Source organism: Hoplias malabaricus, chromosome X2 (assembly GCF_029633855.1).
Source record: "Hoplias malabaricus isolate fHopMal1 chromosome X2, fHopMal1.hap1, whole genome shotgun sequence".
NCBI classification, from domain to species: domain Eukaryota; kingdom Metazoa; phylum Chordata; class Actinopteri; order Characiformes; family Erythrinidae; genus Hoplias; species Hoplias malabaricus.
The window spans coordinates 28,790,087-28,805,475 of record NC_089819.1 but is presented as its reverse complement, the minus strand read 5'-3'; the positions used below and the strand labels follow the sequence as shown (position 1 = coordinate 28,805,475).

General features: G+C 44.1%; 1 protein-coding gene across 1 annotated transcript in view; it reads left to right on the top strand.

The window, feature by feature from the left end:
• LOC136677374 (acetoacetyl-CoA synthetase-like) overlaps window positions 1–14,716 on the top strand; it is a 63,175-nt gene extending 48,459 nt beyond the window's left edge. Inside the window, exons 11-16 of the mRNA XM_066654898.1 lie at window positions 4,149–4,262; window positions 5,680–5,805; window positions 7,842–7,911; window positions 9,009–9,067; window positions 9,684–9,886; window positions 10,596–14,716. Of these exons, the coding sequence (XP_066510995.1) occupies window positions 4,149–4,262; window positions 5,680–5,805; window positions 7,842–7,911; window positions 9,009–9,067; window positions 9,684–9,886; window positions 10,596–10,733 (710 nt within the window). The 3' untranslated portion in view covers window positions 10,734–14,716. The remainder of the gene's footprint in view (window positions 1–4,148; window positions 4,263–5,679; window positions 5,806–7,841; window positions 7,912–9,008; window positions 9,068–9,683; window positions 9,887–10,595) is intronic.
• Window positions 14,717–15,389: the final 673 nt, after the last annotated feature.

Genomic DNA, 15,389 nt, shown 5'->3' with positions numbered 1-15,389 from the left:
GCGCTGTCTACCGCCCAGGTCCAACACAGAAGCTTAAAGGGGTTCAATGTTTTGGAGACAACGCCCTCTGTTGGCTTGTAGGGGCAGCACCTAGGCTGTATGTAATTGCTGATATAACATCATTCACTGTATTTAATCTCTGTTCGTTTCTGCTGCATTCAGAGTCAGACTCATTAATGATGTTCTATTAAAAGACTGTGGAACCGAGAGCGACACTAGAGTCTTTTCACCTGCAGCGTGTTAAACACGGGTCTCGTTACAGAACCAAAGAACAGGGCGTTAGAGCCGTAACACGTCACTGTACTTTTACTCAGTACATGGTTTGTGTACGTTGTCCACTGTGAATAAATGTAACTGTCGTATAAGGAATATACACTGCACTGTTAGGATCTAGATTCAGTCGTTTCAGGACGTGTGTAGTGCCCTACAGAGGGGGGTATGGATTGATTTGGGATTAACCCTCTGTTTCTCTCCTGCGTCGTGGCGTTTTGAAGTCACTCTGTAAACAGTACTATGACCCCCTACTGGACTGCCGTGGTAATGCAGTCGTTTTCATATTCATCTGGATGGGTTTACGTTCCAAAACAGAGAGAGGAAGACCTCCGTTTTTAAAAATATCCGGGCCTTAGCCGGAGAGAGTGGAGGAAAAGAGGAAGAAACTATTCCTACAGCTCAGCCACGTCCTGTGCCAGGTGTTTCTCATCGAGACGGCACTGACAGGTAATCAGGGCCAGACTGAGTGAGGAGAGCCATGTGGCCACTGACCCACTCTGGCTCGGTGCCAGGCCCCATCTGATGGGTCGAAGTTACTGCTTCTTCCCAGGGCACGGCTGGACGTACGATTGTAGCGAGACCGCTGTGATCACCCTCCAGGATCCTGCGCTACAGAGAGGACTTGAAATGAACCTGTAAAAGTGATTTAGGGCAGTTTTTGATAGTGTTCTGGGTGATAATCTGGACATCTCTGGTCACATTATCATTGTGTTTTTGGACAAATCCTGTTCCCTTTAATGAACAAATCCACTTTCAGAAAAGCTGGGGTTCTGTGCGAAATGTAACTGAAAGCACGGAGGTAAACTTTTCACTATTTTAAGTTGAGAATCGTGATTCTTGAATTATTTCACTCTTTGCCTGGACTCTCATAGTCTTCTCACAGTGTGGTGACCCCTCCTCATCTTTACTTCTGAAAGATCCTGACTCTCTGAGATGCTCGTTTTAAACCCAGTTGTGTCTTTTGCAAGTCTTTCAAGTCCCAGTTTTTCAATTTAAAATGGGCACAAATTTGTTAAAATCACAGTGCCATGTCTCAGTTTTAACATTTAAAACTACTGTCTTTGTACAATTTAAATTCAGGGTTTAAATTATTAACACATCACTGCATTCTGTTTTTATTTACATTTCTCTTATTTGGAAGTGGGTAGAAGTGCTGTTTATTTGTTGAACTTAATCCGAGCTTTTATTAAGAAGAGTATATTATTATATTTTAACGCTGTAGGTGTCGAACTTTAACCCCTAGGAATGTGAGGTATTGGCCCTTTAAGTGCACACAGGTTGATGATGAGTGTGAAAAGTGCGCTTGATGTGCCATTTGAGTCGAGTGCGAGAGCTGACAGTGCTCTGAGATACAGACGCTCTCCCGGTTCTTTAGCATTTAACCTCAGCTCTGAGTGACGGCTCCAGACTCCAACGACTTTGGAAATGTCAGGATTTGCCTGGATCACAGTTCTCCTCAGGGTCTGGCCAGTGGGCGACCAAGATAACCTTTTAACCCAGAGAGAGAGAGAGAGAGAGAGAGAATATTGTGTATATTCTACAGTTTTCTAGACTGTTAGAGAGAGGGAGAGAAAGAGACAGACAGGTGTGTGGAGAGACAGGGAGAAAGAATGAGACAGATATAGAGATAGAGAGAGAGAAAGAGTGGGTGGAAATGTGAGAGAGAATTAGAAAATATTCTCTACATTCCACAGTATCAGAGAGAGAGAGATTAGCAAATACCATAGTGTCACTGTAGTGGGCGACCGAGATAGCCTTTGGTTGGGAGAGGTGGAGAGAGAGAATGGATTACTATCAGTCCTCTTCCCCTGGGTTTAAGCCCGGTTTGACCTTGACCTCTAGGGTCGAGCGGAGCATATGCAGCAACCACTTCCTCCCGACTGTTACCGTGCCAACCAGACTCCTCCCGCATCCGTTACCGTGCCGACCAGACTCATCCTGAAACGCTACCTGCAGGAAACCTTAACACTTTCAGCCTGCTGCACTCACCTGCAGCTCACACACCCCACACTCTCACCATCTGCTACAAATGCGCACACACACACACACACACACACACACACATTCTTTCTCTGTCAGCCTTTTTCCACTTCCACATTTCCTCTTTTGCCTTTCAGTCATTTTCTTTCTCTCTGCTATTTTCCTTTTTTCCTCTTTCTTTCTCTCTCTGCTTCCCTCTTTCATTCTCTCTCTCTTTTATCATTTCTTTCTGCTTAATGTTTTCTCTAATCTTTAATTCTGAATTTTTTTTCATTTTCTCTTTCTCTCGCTCACATTTCATTTTCTCTGATGCCCATTTTTTCTCTCTCTTTGTTAATTGCCACACATTTTCTGTCTCTCTCATTCATTTGTTTCTTTTACTCCTTTTCCCCTCTCTCTCTATCTCTCTCGTATACATCTCATACATTCCTTTCCCTTCCTCCGACTCTCAGACCTAAAGGAAGAGGTGGGAGGAGGACGTTCAAAGTGTTTTCCTCACCGAAACCCAGAATATTCATTAGAGCGGGAAATCACAGAACCAGGTGTCAGAAATGTCAACAGAACCCAGCGACATCTAAAGAGCGTGAAGGAGGGGATAAAAAAAGGGCAGGAAAACAGATGATGACTACGGGACAAATGCAACCGCCAGAAAAAAAAACCACAAAACAAAAAACAACAAAAAGAAGTGAAGAAATCGTAAAGTCAGGAACAAAATGGCTTTTTACCCACGGAGCCAATTAATCCTCCCCAAAGATCCTGGGAGGAATTAGTACGAAGAGAGAGAGGGAGGGAGGGATTGGTGAACAGATAGATGGATGGGGAATGTATGTATTCATAAGTTCACTGTATTTACTCTTTCAGATTTATGGGAAATGAAAGAGGTTTTATGTATTTTTAATTATTTTAATCGAATTTTTGATTTTTTCACAAGTTGTTCAGACTCCTCTGGATTGCCCCCCTGAGGAAACGGAAAGAAACGACTTTATTTCAGTTTATTATCGTGTTTTACACAGAGGCAGAAGACTAATTAAAAGTGTGTTTGAAGTCTCGACTAAATCTCAATTAAAACCCAATAAACACATCACTGGTTTTTTCATCTTGAAACGATAGTTTCGACAGTTTATCGAAAGATGTTTCTCCTGAAATTAAGGCATTGATCATGCTCCTCTTTTACTGCTGGACTTTAAAGTAGGTGCCGGAACATTGATGGGAGGATTTGATGGCATTCTGTCACATAAACATCAGTGAGCGTCAGGGGCTGGTGATCAGTTCTGGAACACACACCGACTCATCCCAAAGGATAGAGGATGGAGTGGATGGAGAAAGGAAAGTGGATGGAGCCCCGTCGACCCCCTGACAGAAAACATGGGTTAAATCGAGTCATTCTGATTCTGCTTTGCCCCGCCCCCTCGTCTGAGTCTGTCCAATCACAGCGCTGGACCCATGTTTATGTGAGAGTACAAAGATGAAGTTAAACGCAGCAAAACAGACACAACGAGCGCGGAGAAATAAGAGCACTGAGTAAAAACGGAGAAGAAAGAGAACAGAGTGAAAACAGCTAAAAACCAGAGCTTCTGCTCCTCGCTCCTCACTGCTGTGCGCTCGGGGTCGGGGTGAACAGCGAGCGGCTCATTATCATTTAAAGGAACAGGTGCTGAAAGCGGGCGTTCTGAACAGGGCTGTTTACACAGGGGGAGAACACTGCTGTGGGGCTCGTGGGGTTTGGACCAGAGCAGGTCACAGACGTTTCACTCAGAAACAGAACTGTGTTCCCTCATTAATAACAGGAGAATATTAAAGCATTAACATTTAGTTTCTTTTGTCTTAGGGTAAATCCCCTGTTTAATATAATGTTAAGAGAAGTATTATTTACTCTGTTTTTTCTTTTTCCACAGGTGGGACGGACATCATCTCGTGTTTCATGGGTCAGAACTTCACTGTTCCTGTTTATCGAGGAGAAATTCAGGCCAGAAATCTGGGAATGGCAGTGGAGGCCTGGAACCTTGAAGGTCAGCTTTAAACACAACACATTGCACTTAAACAAAACAGAGTTTAAATTAATGTGATTTTTGTTAGATTTGGCCTGTAGCTTTATAACAAGCCTTTATTCAAGGCTTAAGCAATGTTTATAAAATTGAGGCTCCACCCACTAATGTGGTGTTTTCCTAGTTCCTGATGCTAGCTTTGTCTACGTTTACAGGGCCTTATTTACACCTTAAATGAGAAGCTGTAGGTTTAGAGGCTGTAAACTGTGTGTTACAAATGCTGTTCTTCTTATTCTTATGTCATTTGGTGTTTTCAGGGACAAACATTTACATTTGCCGTCATGGCATGTGGCAGAGTCTTTTATCCACATTTTATCACTGCACCACATTTATAATGGTAGCAGATTATATAAAGACTGTGACCAGGGCAGATCTAATAGTGACCAGGGCAGACCTGATGGTGATAGTGACCAGGGCAGATCTGATGGTGATAGTGACCAGGGCAGGTGTGATAGTGACCAGGACAGATCTGATAGTGATAGTGACCAGGACAGATCTGATAGTGATAGTGACCAGGGCAGACCTGATAGTGATAGTGACCAGAGCAGACCTGATAGTGACCAGGACAGATCTGATAGTGATAGTGAGCAGGGTAGATCTAAAATTGATAGTGAGCAGGGCAGATCTGATAGTGACCAGGGCAGATATGATAGTGACCAGGACAGATCTGATAGTGACCAGGGCAGATCTGATGGTGATAGTGACCAGGGCAGATCTGATGGTGATAGTGACCAGGGCAGATGTGATAATGACCAGGACAGATCTGATAGTGATAGTGACCAGGGCAGACCTGATAGTGACCAGGACAGATCTGATAGTGATAGTGAGCAGGGTAGATCTAAAAGTGATAGTGAGCAGGGCAGATATGATAGTGACCAGGACAGATCTGATAGTGACCAGGGCAGATCTTATTGTGATAGTGACCAGAGCAGATCTGATAGTGACCAGGGCAGATCTGATGGTGATAGTGACCAGGGCAGATCTGATGGTGATAGTGACCAGGGCAGATGTGATAGTGACCAGGACAGATCTGATAGTGATAGTGAGCAGGGCAGATCTGATGGTGATAGTGAGCAGGGCAGATCTGATAGTGACCAGGGCAGATATGATAGTGAGCAGGGTAGATCTGATGGTGATAGTGACCAGGACAGATCTGATAGTGATAGTGAGCAGGGTAGATCTGATGGTGATAGTGACCAGGGCAGATCTGATAGTGACCAGGACAGATCTGATAGTGATAGTGAGCAGAGCATGATTAAAAGTGAAATTAAAATAAAATTACAAAGTTAAAAATGATCTTAATTCTGAATAAGACTGTCTGCAGGATATGGAAATATACTGTGGTTTGGGAAGCAGCCCATGTTTGTGTGTGTTGTCTCAGGGAAGCCGGTGTGGGGCGAGAGCGGAGAGCTGGTTTGTTTGAAGCCAATCCCCTGCCAGCCCACGCACTTCTGGAACGATGAGAACGGCAGCAAATACCACAAAGCCTACTTCTCCACCTTCACAGGTATGAACCCCCCACCTCAGAGCTTACTTTTGTGAATTCAGCTTTAAGCTGCGCCCACGGTGGACAGGGTTTATAATCTCTATTGAAATAGATTGGCCAATATTAAAGGGACCCTCTGGAGCCGCTGCACGTGGGGTATAGATCCCCTGCTCTTTTGGCTGTGGAGCAGTGGGTCTGTGTTCTCTGGAGTGACGGAGCTCCATCTTGTTCTTTGGGATGAGCTGGAGTGGTGATTGTGATCCAGAGCTAATCACCAACCCCAGCCCCTGACTCTCACTGATGTTTATGTAGCTGAATACCATCAAACCCTTGCAGCAATGTTCCACCATCTAGTGTAAACCCTTCCCAGAAGAGCAGAAGCTGTTACTGCCTACAGGGCATCAGGGTTATTGCTTGGTTTTGTTTCCGTTATTTTGTCCACCCCACTGTACAACCTTAAAGGAGCCATCACTGATTCTCCTTCATGTTAGAAAACAGCTGTTATACTGACCCCTAGTGGCCTGGGGCTGTTTCACTTAGCTGGATTAATGAGTTCGCAGATTTGAGGACCGTCTTGAGGCTTAAAACATGGGTTCCCCCATGTGGGAGACCCCCTCTGTGGAGCATAAATGAAGATTCGTTCAGGGACTACGATTATTGTTTGCTGTTTTTGGTGGTGAAAATGACTGAGCTGCTCTTTTTTCGAAGGCTTCAGCCAGGTTTAATGTGCCCCCGAGGGTCACGGAGCCAGTCCTGCAGAAACAGAGAGAGAAAAGAGGACTTTTCCAAGTGGTTTACAGCGTAAATGATCTGTCCTTGTCTCTGTATCCGCCTCGTCAGCACCGCGGCTCGTCCCAGACAGAGACCAGAGTTTTTCTAAAGCTTCCACATTGATTAAACGATCGCAAAAACGGAAACTGGACAAAAGGAGTGTGCCAGCCTTTGTTAGCAGCTGAGGAGACATCTCCATTAAAGGACACTCTCAGTCCACTATGTGGGGCTTAAAGGACCAGTAAAGCATTTTACAGTCAACAAAAACCACAGTATTTTTTAGCAACGACAATTGATCATTGGTTTTATTATTATTTTTTCAATAAGTTGCTTCTCACATTAGATGAAGAAACAGGTGGCTTTACCGACCTTGAGGAGCCAGTTCATGCTCCATAGAGCGGGTCCCGTGTGTGTAAAGTAGGCGTAATTTCTGATTAATTAATAAAGGAAATGTGTGCTGAAGTGGGATGGACTGGAGCAGCTGCACATGAGCCCAAATACCCATCAAATGGGTTTAAAGTCCCACAGCACTGGATTGTGGAGCAATAGAATTGTGTGCACTTTGCAACACCTTTGGGACGAGCTGGAGTGGTCGTCTCCAGGGCAGATCTGATGGTGATAGTGACCAGGGCAGATCTGATGGTGATAGTGACCAGGGCAGAACTGATGGTGATAGTGACCAGGGCAGATCTGATGGTGATAGTGACCAAGGCAGAACTGATGGTGATAGTGACCAAGGCAGAACTGATGGTGATAGTGACCAGGGCAGATCTGATGGTGATAGTGACCAGGGCAGATCTGATGGTGGTAGTGACCAGGGCAGATCTGATGGTGATAGTGACCAGGGCAGATCTGATGGTGATAGTGACCAGGGCAGATCTGATGGTGATAGTGACCAGGGCAGAACTGATGGTGATAGTGACCAGGGCAGATCTGATGGTGATAGTGACACCTTTGGGACGAGCTGGAGTGGTGTTTGAGATCCAGAACTAGTCCCTCAACATCAGAACCTGATCTCAATAATTTTTGAGGCTGCATGCCATCAAATCCCCACAGCAATGCTAGTGTAAGCCCATCCCAGAAGAGTAGGAGCCATTAGTGCCCTTCATTTCAGGAGAGGCCCTGGACGAGTGCGTGGTTTACTTGGATATAGTTGAATGTGGATGTTTTCCACACTCGCAGTGCACTGGCTGTGTAACGTAAATCTGTGCTGAGCTTTTCTCTCATTTCTTTACCTTCCTCTGTTCATCTCTCTCAATCCGTGTGTGTGTGTGTGTGTGTGTCAGGTGTGTGGGCTCATGGAGATTACTGCAAGATCAACCCCAAGACTGGAGGCATCGTGATGCTGGGGAGAAGGTGATTCTAGAGTAAAAGCCTGCTCAGATTTTTATTAATCCTCCATCTTTACTGGGTTTATAGAACATCACACACTTAATATTGACAAACCATACTTTAAAGGTAACAAAAGTTGAAAATCCTTTGTTCAGTGTTCAGCCCCATCAACCCCCACACTGTGAAACAAGACCCCCTCAGTTTTCTGTGCACTGCTGGAAAACATTCTGCTTTGCTTCTGACGTCCAGTGCAGAGACTTTAGAATGACCCCGCCCCCTCGTCTGAGTCTGTCCAATCACAGCGCTGGACCCGTGTTTATGTGAGAGCACAAAGACGAGGTTAAACTCAGCAAAACAGACACAACGAGCGCGGAGAAATAAGAGCACTGAGTAAAAACGGAGAAGAAAGAGAACAGAGTGAAAACGGCTAAAAACCAGAGCTTCTGCTCCTCGCTCCTCACTGCTGTGCGCTCGGGGTCGGGGTGAACAGCGAGCGGCTCATTATCATTTAAAGGAACAGGTGCTGAAAGCGAGCGTTCTGAACAGGGCTGTTTACACAGGGGGAGAACACTGCTGTGGGGCTCGGGGGATTTGGACCAAAGCAGGTCACAGACGTTTCATTAAGAAACAGAACTGTGTTCCACTGTGGAGACGAGGGAGAGAATGACTCCAGTAAACGGCCTTTGCTTACACCTACCAGCCGTAACTTTAAAATCACCTCCTTGTTTCTACTCTCACTGTCCACTCTCTCACTGACCACACAGGAGCACTTTGTAGTTCTACTGTTACAGACTGTTGTCCATCTGATGCTCTGCATACTTCATTACCCCCCTCTCCCCCTGTTCCTCAGTGCTCAGGACCCCCACAGAGCAGGTGTGATGTGGTGGTGGATCATTCTCAGCGCTGCAGTGACACTGACGTGGTGGTGGTGTGTTAGTGTGTGTTGTGCTGGTGTAGAGTGGATCAGACACAGCAGTGCTGCTGGAGTTTTTAAACCCCTCAGTGTCATTGCTGCACTGGGAATGGTCCAGTAGGTTCTTTTTATGACAGAAGTGGATGGAAATGCTAACAAGTAAAATTATAGAATAATGACTTTTAAGCTTCTCTCGTGTTTTCGGCAGCGATGGGACGTTGAATCCAAACGGAGTTCGCTTTGGAAGTTCAGAGATTTACAACATTGGTAGGAAACCTTCGTTTTACAGAAAAAAACCTTCCTTATTTATATTTAACTTAATTGTTCCTGTCTTGCTTTTTTATTTTTCTCTCTTCCATCATCTTTTTTTTGTCCTTTATTTTTTCCTGCTTCATTTTCTTATTTTTTTTACTTCTTTTAATCTGTTGTATTCCACTTGATCTTTCCTCTTTAATGTTACTTTCTTTCATTCTTTGAGTCTGTCTCTGCTTTTGTTTTCATTATTTTTTATTTCTTCTCATTTTCAGCCTTTATTTCATTTGCTTTTTAATTATTCTTTCTACATTTCTATTTCTACCCTTTCACTCCATCCTTTTTCAGTGAAATACTTCTTTTCTTTCATTTTTCTACACTTTTTCTTTTTCATCCTTAGCTTCCGCTCCTCCCTTCCTTTCAGCCTTTCATCCTTCTTTTCTTTCTTCCTTCCTCTCTGTGTCCTTTATTATGTTCATGTTATTATTACTGTAGACCTTTGCTTGGTGGTGGACATGTTAATCACACAGGGGTCTATTCTCCTGACTGAGTTATTGTGTGTGGGTGTGTGTGTGTGTGTGTGTGTGTGTGTGTGCGCGTGTGTTTGTGTGTGTGTGTGTTCTCCCCACAGTGGAGGCGTTTGAGGAGGTGTCAGACAGTGTGTGTGTTCCTCAGTATAACTCAGACGGAGAGGAGCGTGTGATTCTGTTTTTGAAGATGGTGCCAGGCAAAGCGTTCACCTCCGAATTGGTCACAAAAATCCGCTCCTCCATCAGAGCTGGTCTCTCAGCACGGCACGTCCCCGCAATGATACTACAGACCAGAGATATACCGGTAAACACACACACACACACACACACACACACACACACACACACACACACACACACACCTCTGCCCTGACACTGCTGCTACAGACAATAATTACTACTCTACTGTGTTTGGTCACTGGTTCATTTTACACTATCACTGAGAAATGTACCCGGTGTCGTCTCTAACCCCGTCTCTAAGGGGAACAGTGGTCTTTGGAAACCACAACAACGGCGGCGGTAACGTTAAGCGGTGTTTACTCATGGTGTATTGGCGTGTTGTTGTTGTTTGGGACTGAACACAGCGCCGTCATCAGTTCAGACAGATCAGTAGAGTTTGTTCCTTCCTTGTTGCAGCGTCCAGCTCTCGCTGGATTTTTTCGTCGGCCACTGATCCAAGGATAAAAACAAACGTGATCTCTGCTGCAGCTGGAGATTTTACAGATGGAGAGTTGGTGCTGGTCGTCTGCGATGCGTGGCGTAGAGTGACGACTCTCTCTGGACAATCAGCGCTCTGCAAGGTTTACACGCCACGGTTTAGTCCCTACTCGACTCGCTCTGAACCACGAGAGAACAGCCACTAAACAAGAACCCGCTTCCAGAACCAGGACCCGATTCACCTGGTGGAGGAGGAAAAATGTTTACAGTAGAGCAGGGACCATGCAGTTGAAAAGTGCCAATATTAAGTGTAAACTGTGTGTGTGTGTGTGTGTGTGTGTGTGTGTGTGTTTCAGTACACTATCAGTGGTAAGAAGGTGGAGGTGGCAGTGAAGCAGGTGATCGCAGGTAAAGAAGTGTCTCACCGTGGCGCTTTCTCCAACCCGGACTCTCTGGACCTCTACAAGAACATCCCAGAACTCCAGGGTTTCTGAAGCTGTCTGTGGAAAAATCAACAGAACATTTACTGAACCTCTAACGGTACATTGAGTTCTTTCAGAACCACAGGATATCTCCAAAAATCTTCAGTGATCCTGAATATCCCTCTGAACATCTGCAGAATGTCTACGGTACATATACAGGACATCCTAGAACCACAGGTCATCTTAGAACATCTACAGATTATCTGCAGGACATCGACGAAATGTTTATCGAACATCTACAGGACTTCAGCATAACATTTGCAGAACATCAACAGAACATCCCAGGAATCCAGGGTTTTTGAGAACATCTACAGAACGCCTGAAAGCATCTTCAGGACATCCCTAAGCTCCAGAATTTCTGAGAGCATCTGTAGAACATCTACAAAACATCTATAGAACGTCCACAATCATACCAGAATGAAGGGATATATCTACTTGGGATGTTAGGAACATCTGTCAGAACTAGCTGCTCGTTAAATGAAAATTAAGGATGAACCTGCAGAACCCAGATGTCTGAACTCCAGGAGAACCCCAAACATGCTGAGAACCTGTACCTCTGAGAGTATTAATATTATTATTATTGCTATTAATAAACATGTAGCTTAGCATCTCCTTGGCTAATCCTGTGCTGGAGCACTGTGGAACATCCAGCAGAACCAGCAAGAACCCATTAGAACCCGTCCTGACCATCAGTCATCTATAGTGAGAACTTGGATTTAAAAAGGGACTAGTCTGTCTCTCTCTCTTTTTCTCTCTCTCTCTCTCTCTCTCTCTCTCTCTCTCTCCAGAGCTCTCCAGATGTTGGGCAGCTGCCTCAGTCAGGTGTTCAGCTGTTTCTTTAGCGCTGATTGGTTACTGGACGCTGTGTGGTGGACGTTACTGAAGATTTAATTGAAGTTAATTAATTATGGGGTCATTCTTCTTCAGAGTATCTCTGGTTATAAAGGGATCACCTCCTGTGACCAAGTCCACGGGAACCGTTCGGCCACTGAAGTGTTTTCAGATGTTTGTGAATGATGTTAAAGTGGAGAACGCATGGCGTTCAAATAAAGTCAGAAAACCTAGAACCAAAAAAGCAGAATCCATGACCAGAGCATGGTTCTTTATGCCATGACTTCTTTAAGAACAGATGGGTACCTGGAATATTCCTGTTTTTAATCATTAGTTTGGTATTTTGTGTTCTCCCTGTGTCTGTGAGGGTTTCCTCCGGATGTTCTGATTTCTTCCCACAGTCCAAACCCATGTTGATAGGTGGATAGGCAAAGTTAAACCGTCCACAGGTGCGTGTGTGTGCGTGTGTGCGTGCGTGTGCGTGTGTGCGTGCGTGTGCGTGTATGCGCGTGTGTGACTGGGTGAGTGTGTGTGTGTGTGCACGTGTGTGTGTGACTGGGTGCGTGCGAGTGAGTGACTGGGTGAGTGTATGAACTGTTCACGTCTGTGTGTGTGTGTTTGTGTGTGTGTGTGTGTGTGTGAGTGAGTGACTGGGTGAGTGTATGAACTGTTCATGTCTGTGTGTGTGTGAACTGTTGACAGGTGTCGATGTGGGTGAGTTTATGAATTTTTAAAGATAAATGAGATATTGTCTTTCTCTTGTTTTTAGAACCCACAGCTGCTCTCTTGAGTTTAGACCCTGAGTTTTTTGAGGGCGGGATCTGGTTAATCATTGGCTACTGAAAAAGTGATTGACACACAGATGTAATAAACCCCACCCACAGATTTAGTTTATGTCCCCCGTGAGTTCAGCACAGGACCAGACTGTTGTTTGTGTGGAAAGCCGTGGATCCTGTGTTTACTGTTGATATTATCATTAATATTAATAGAAACTGGATTAGTAAACGTACACCTTTTAATCCTAAACAGCTCTGGTCTTAAATTTAATACAAGCTTTGTTTATATTTAGAGACATTCTAGCATTTACTGCCACCTCTTTCCTCCGAGAGACAAAAGTCCTGAGCTCAGAAGAGTTAATGAAAAGAGAAACCTGACTGATTAGGAACGTCGAATGTAGAAATGTTTCTAAGCCCTTTTTAAAGCTCATTAACTTAACAACAGTGCTCTAATCTACAGAGACTGGTCTCTCAGTTACGGCTTCTGCTCTCTGCTTCTCAGACATTTTGAGCTTGTTTGAACGCCATATCTCAGTGTCATCTGGAGGTCATTAGGTGACACTTGAATTATCAGTGGTCCTTTACCTCTGGAGAGGGGTCAGTGGGAACCGAGGACAAAAAAGAAGAGTCAAGGGTTTTGTTTGTTTTGTACACACACATTTTTCCTGAATTCGTCACTGCTCCCAGGACAGCTCAACACACCGGAGGAGAACACCAGCTGCCCAGATCTGTCACATCAGCCAACAGAAGCGTGTGAAGACTGTGATGAGGGGAGGAGGGGGCCTCCTGTCTGAGCCTGTGGTGCTCTCCTGGATTCCTCTGATTGGACGTTTCTGAAAAGGATAGATGACTGAGTCAGAAAGAATGAGAATGGAAAAAAAAAAAAACCAACACGAGGAGGCTGTGGAACTCCAGACAGAAAAAAGTTCAGTGATGTGAGGTGAACAAATACATTTTAGAGTGTTTTATTGTGTAAGATATAATTGTAATTAAAATTATAAACATTCTCCCGCTCTGTTGTTATTTTGCGGTGAATGTGTGTCGTATTAAAAATGACAATTATCACTTTATTCAACAAAAAAATAACCAATAAAATTGGTTCTGAGCTCCATCAGGAAAAAGCTGCAGAAGACTGTGATGAGTTTGTTCTGTTCTTGGGGACAATACTGTGTCCAAAAGTCCGTGTGAGTGTGGGTTTAGACCAGTTACAGAAGGAGATAGCGATCCTTGTTAGCAATCGTGAACATATCGCATTAATATGTCATTTTTAGCTTAATTTTTGTTTTTCCATAAAATGAAACAGAGCTGGGGAATTTTACACAAAGAAACCCTTTGAAACGTATTTCTACACGTAATACACCTTTAATATGGTGTCCTCGCTGAGACTGTAGTAATGTTCTTTATCTCGCTCTTTGAGTTTGACCTACATCACGACTGACTGACCTCATTATATTTGTGGGTTTTATTTGTGGGAATCAAGAGGAAATACTATTTTATTTTTGCCTGGTTTTACGTTATTGGATCGTTGTTATTAAGTTGGGATCTACAGCTGTTTTATTGTTAGCAGGTGAGGAGTTAGACAGATCATTTAAGCTTAAGATCAGGCTTTTCCTGTAGAAGAGGAGCTCCAGCTTTTTCCTTTTGTACGTCTCTATTTTTGAGGTAAAAGTAGGAGAAAGTTTTAACCAAAGCATTGCTGAAATGTTTGTTTATTTGTTGTTTGTTTGTTTGTTTGTTTGTGCTAATCCACCATGTTCTCCAAATGCAGCAGGTCCAGATGTGGTTAGAAAAGCTGTGGTTTACCTGTGAGTGATCCAGCTCACTGAGAACCCCTGTTACGATCGAACCCTGAATTCTTGGAGGGAATCGGGACTCATTTTTGAGGGAAGGAGGGATTACTCTATTTTACGTGTTGATTATTTTTATATCGTCTCAAATCCAGATCAAACGTCATTAACATTCCTTGGATTCCATTAATGTTGTGTTATTGTGGGATATTTTTTGATACCAACATCAATCATCCACAAGATTAAAACCACTGCTCGGTGAAGAATAATCCACTGACCGTTCACTGGAACCAGATCAGCGCCTGGTTTTAATCTTGTGGCCGAGTGGTGTTCACATAGAGAATTAACTGGAATTTATTAATAAATCTGTTTATCTATAACTCTATCAGTATAAATCTATAAAGATGGTCTTAGGTTCTTTAACCGTGTTGTATTTAAATGAGTGTAAATGTGTTCAGTGTCCAGCTCCTCCGCTGCGTCTGCTTTGAGTGGTTTTACTGCAGAGTGTAAAATGTGAAATTCATGAATAAATCTATAACCGAAACGTGTGAATGATGTGGACGAGTCGAGGCTGTCCTCAGTCGCTGCTGATACTTGAATTAAACCGTTAAAAAAAAGATTATTCAGTGTCTTGAGTGAATTTTTTTTTAAAAAAAGTTTAAACTCTATATGAAAGTGTTAAGATTAAATACAGTGCCGGAGTTTAGAAGTAAAGATCACACAGTGATTAACTGAACTAAAGAGAGTGTAACTACACGTAGAGAGAGGGAGAGAAAATGGAAATCAAATTGTGAGAGTGAGAAAATAGAGCGAAAGGAAATGGTGGGGGGGGGTCTTCTACATTTAATCCATCTGTGGCAGTGAACACACACACACACACTACTGCACTAGGGGCAGTGAACACACACACACACACACTACTGCACTAGGGGCAGTGAACACACACACACACACACACACTACTGCACTAGGGGCAGTGAACACACACACACTACTGCACTAGGGGCAGTGAACACACACACACTACTGCACTAGGGGCAGTGAACACACACACACTACTGCACTAGGGGCAGTGAACACACACACACACTACTGCACTAGGGGCAGTGAACACACACACACACACACACTACTGCACTAGGGGCAGTGAACACACACACACTACTGCACTAGGGGCAGTGAGCACACACCCTTCCCCAGGGAGCGTTTGGGGGTTCAGTGCCTTGCTCAAGGGCACTTCAGCCGTGGATGTTCCCCCTGGTGCTGGGGATCGA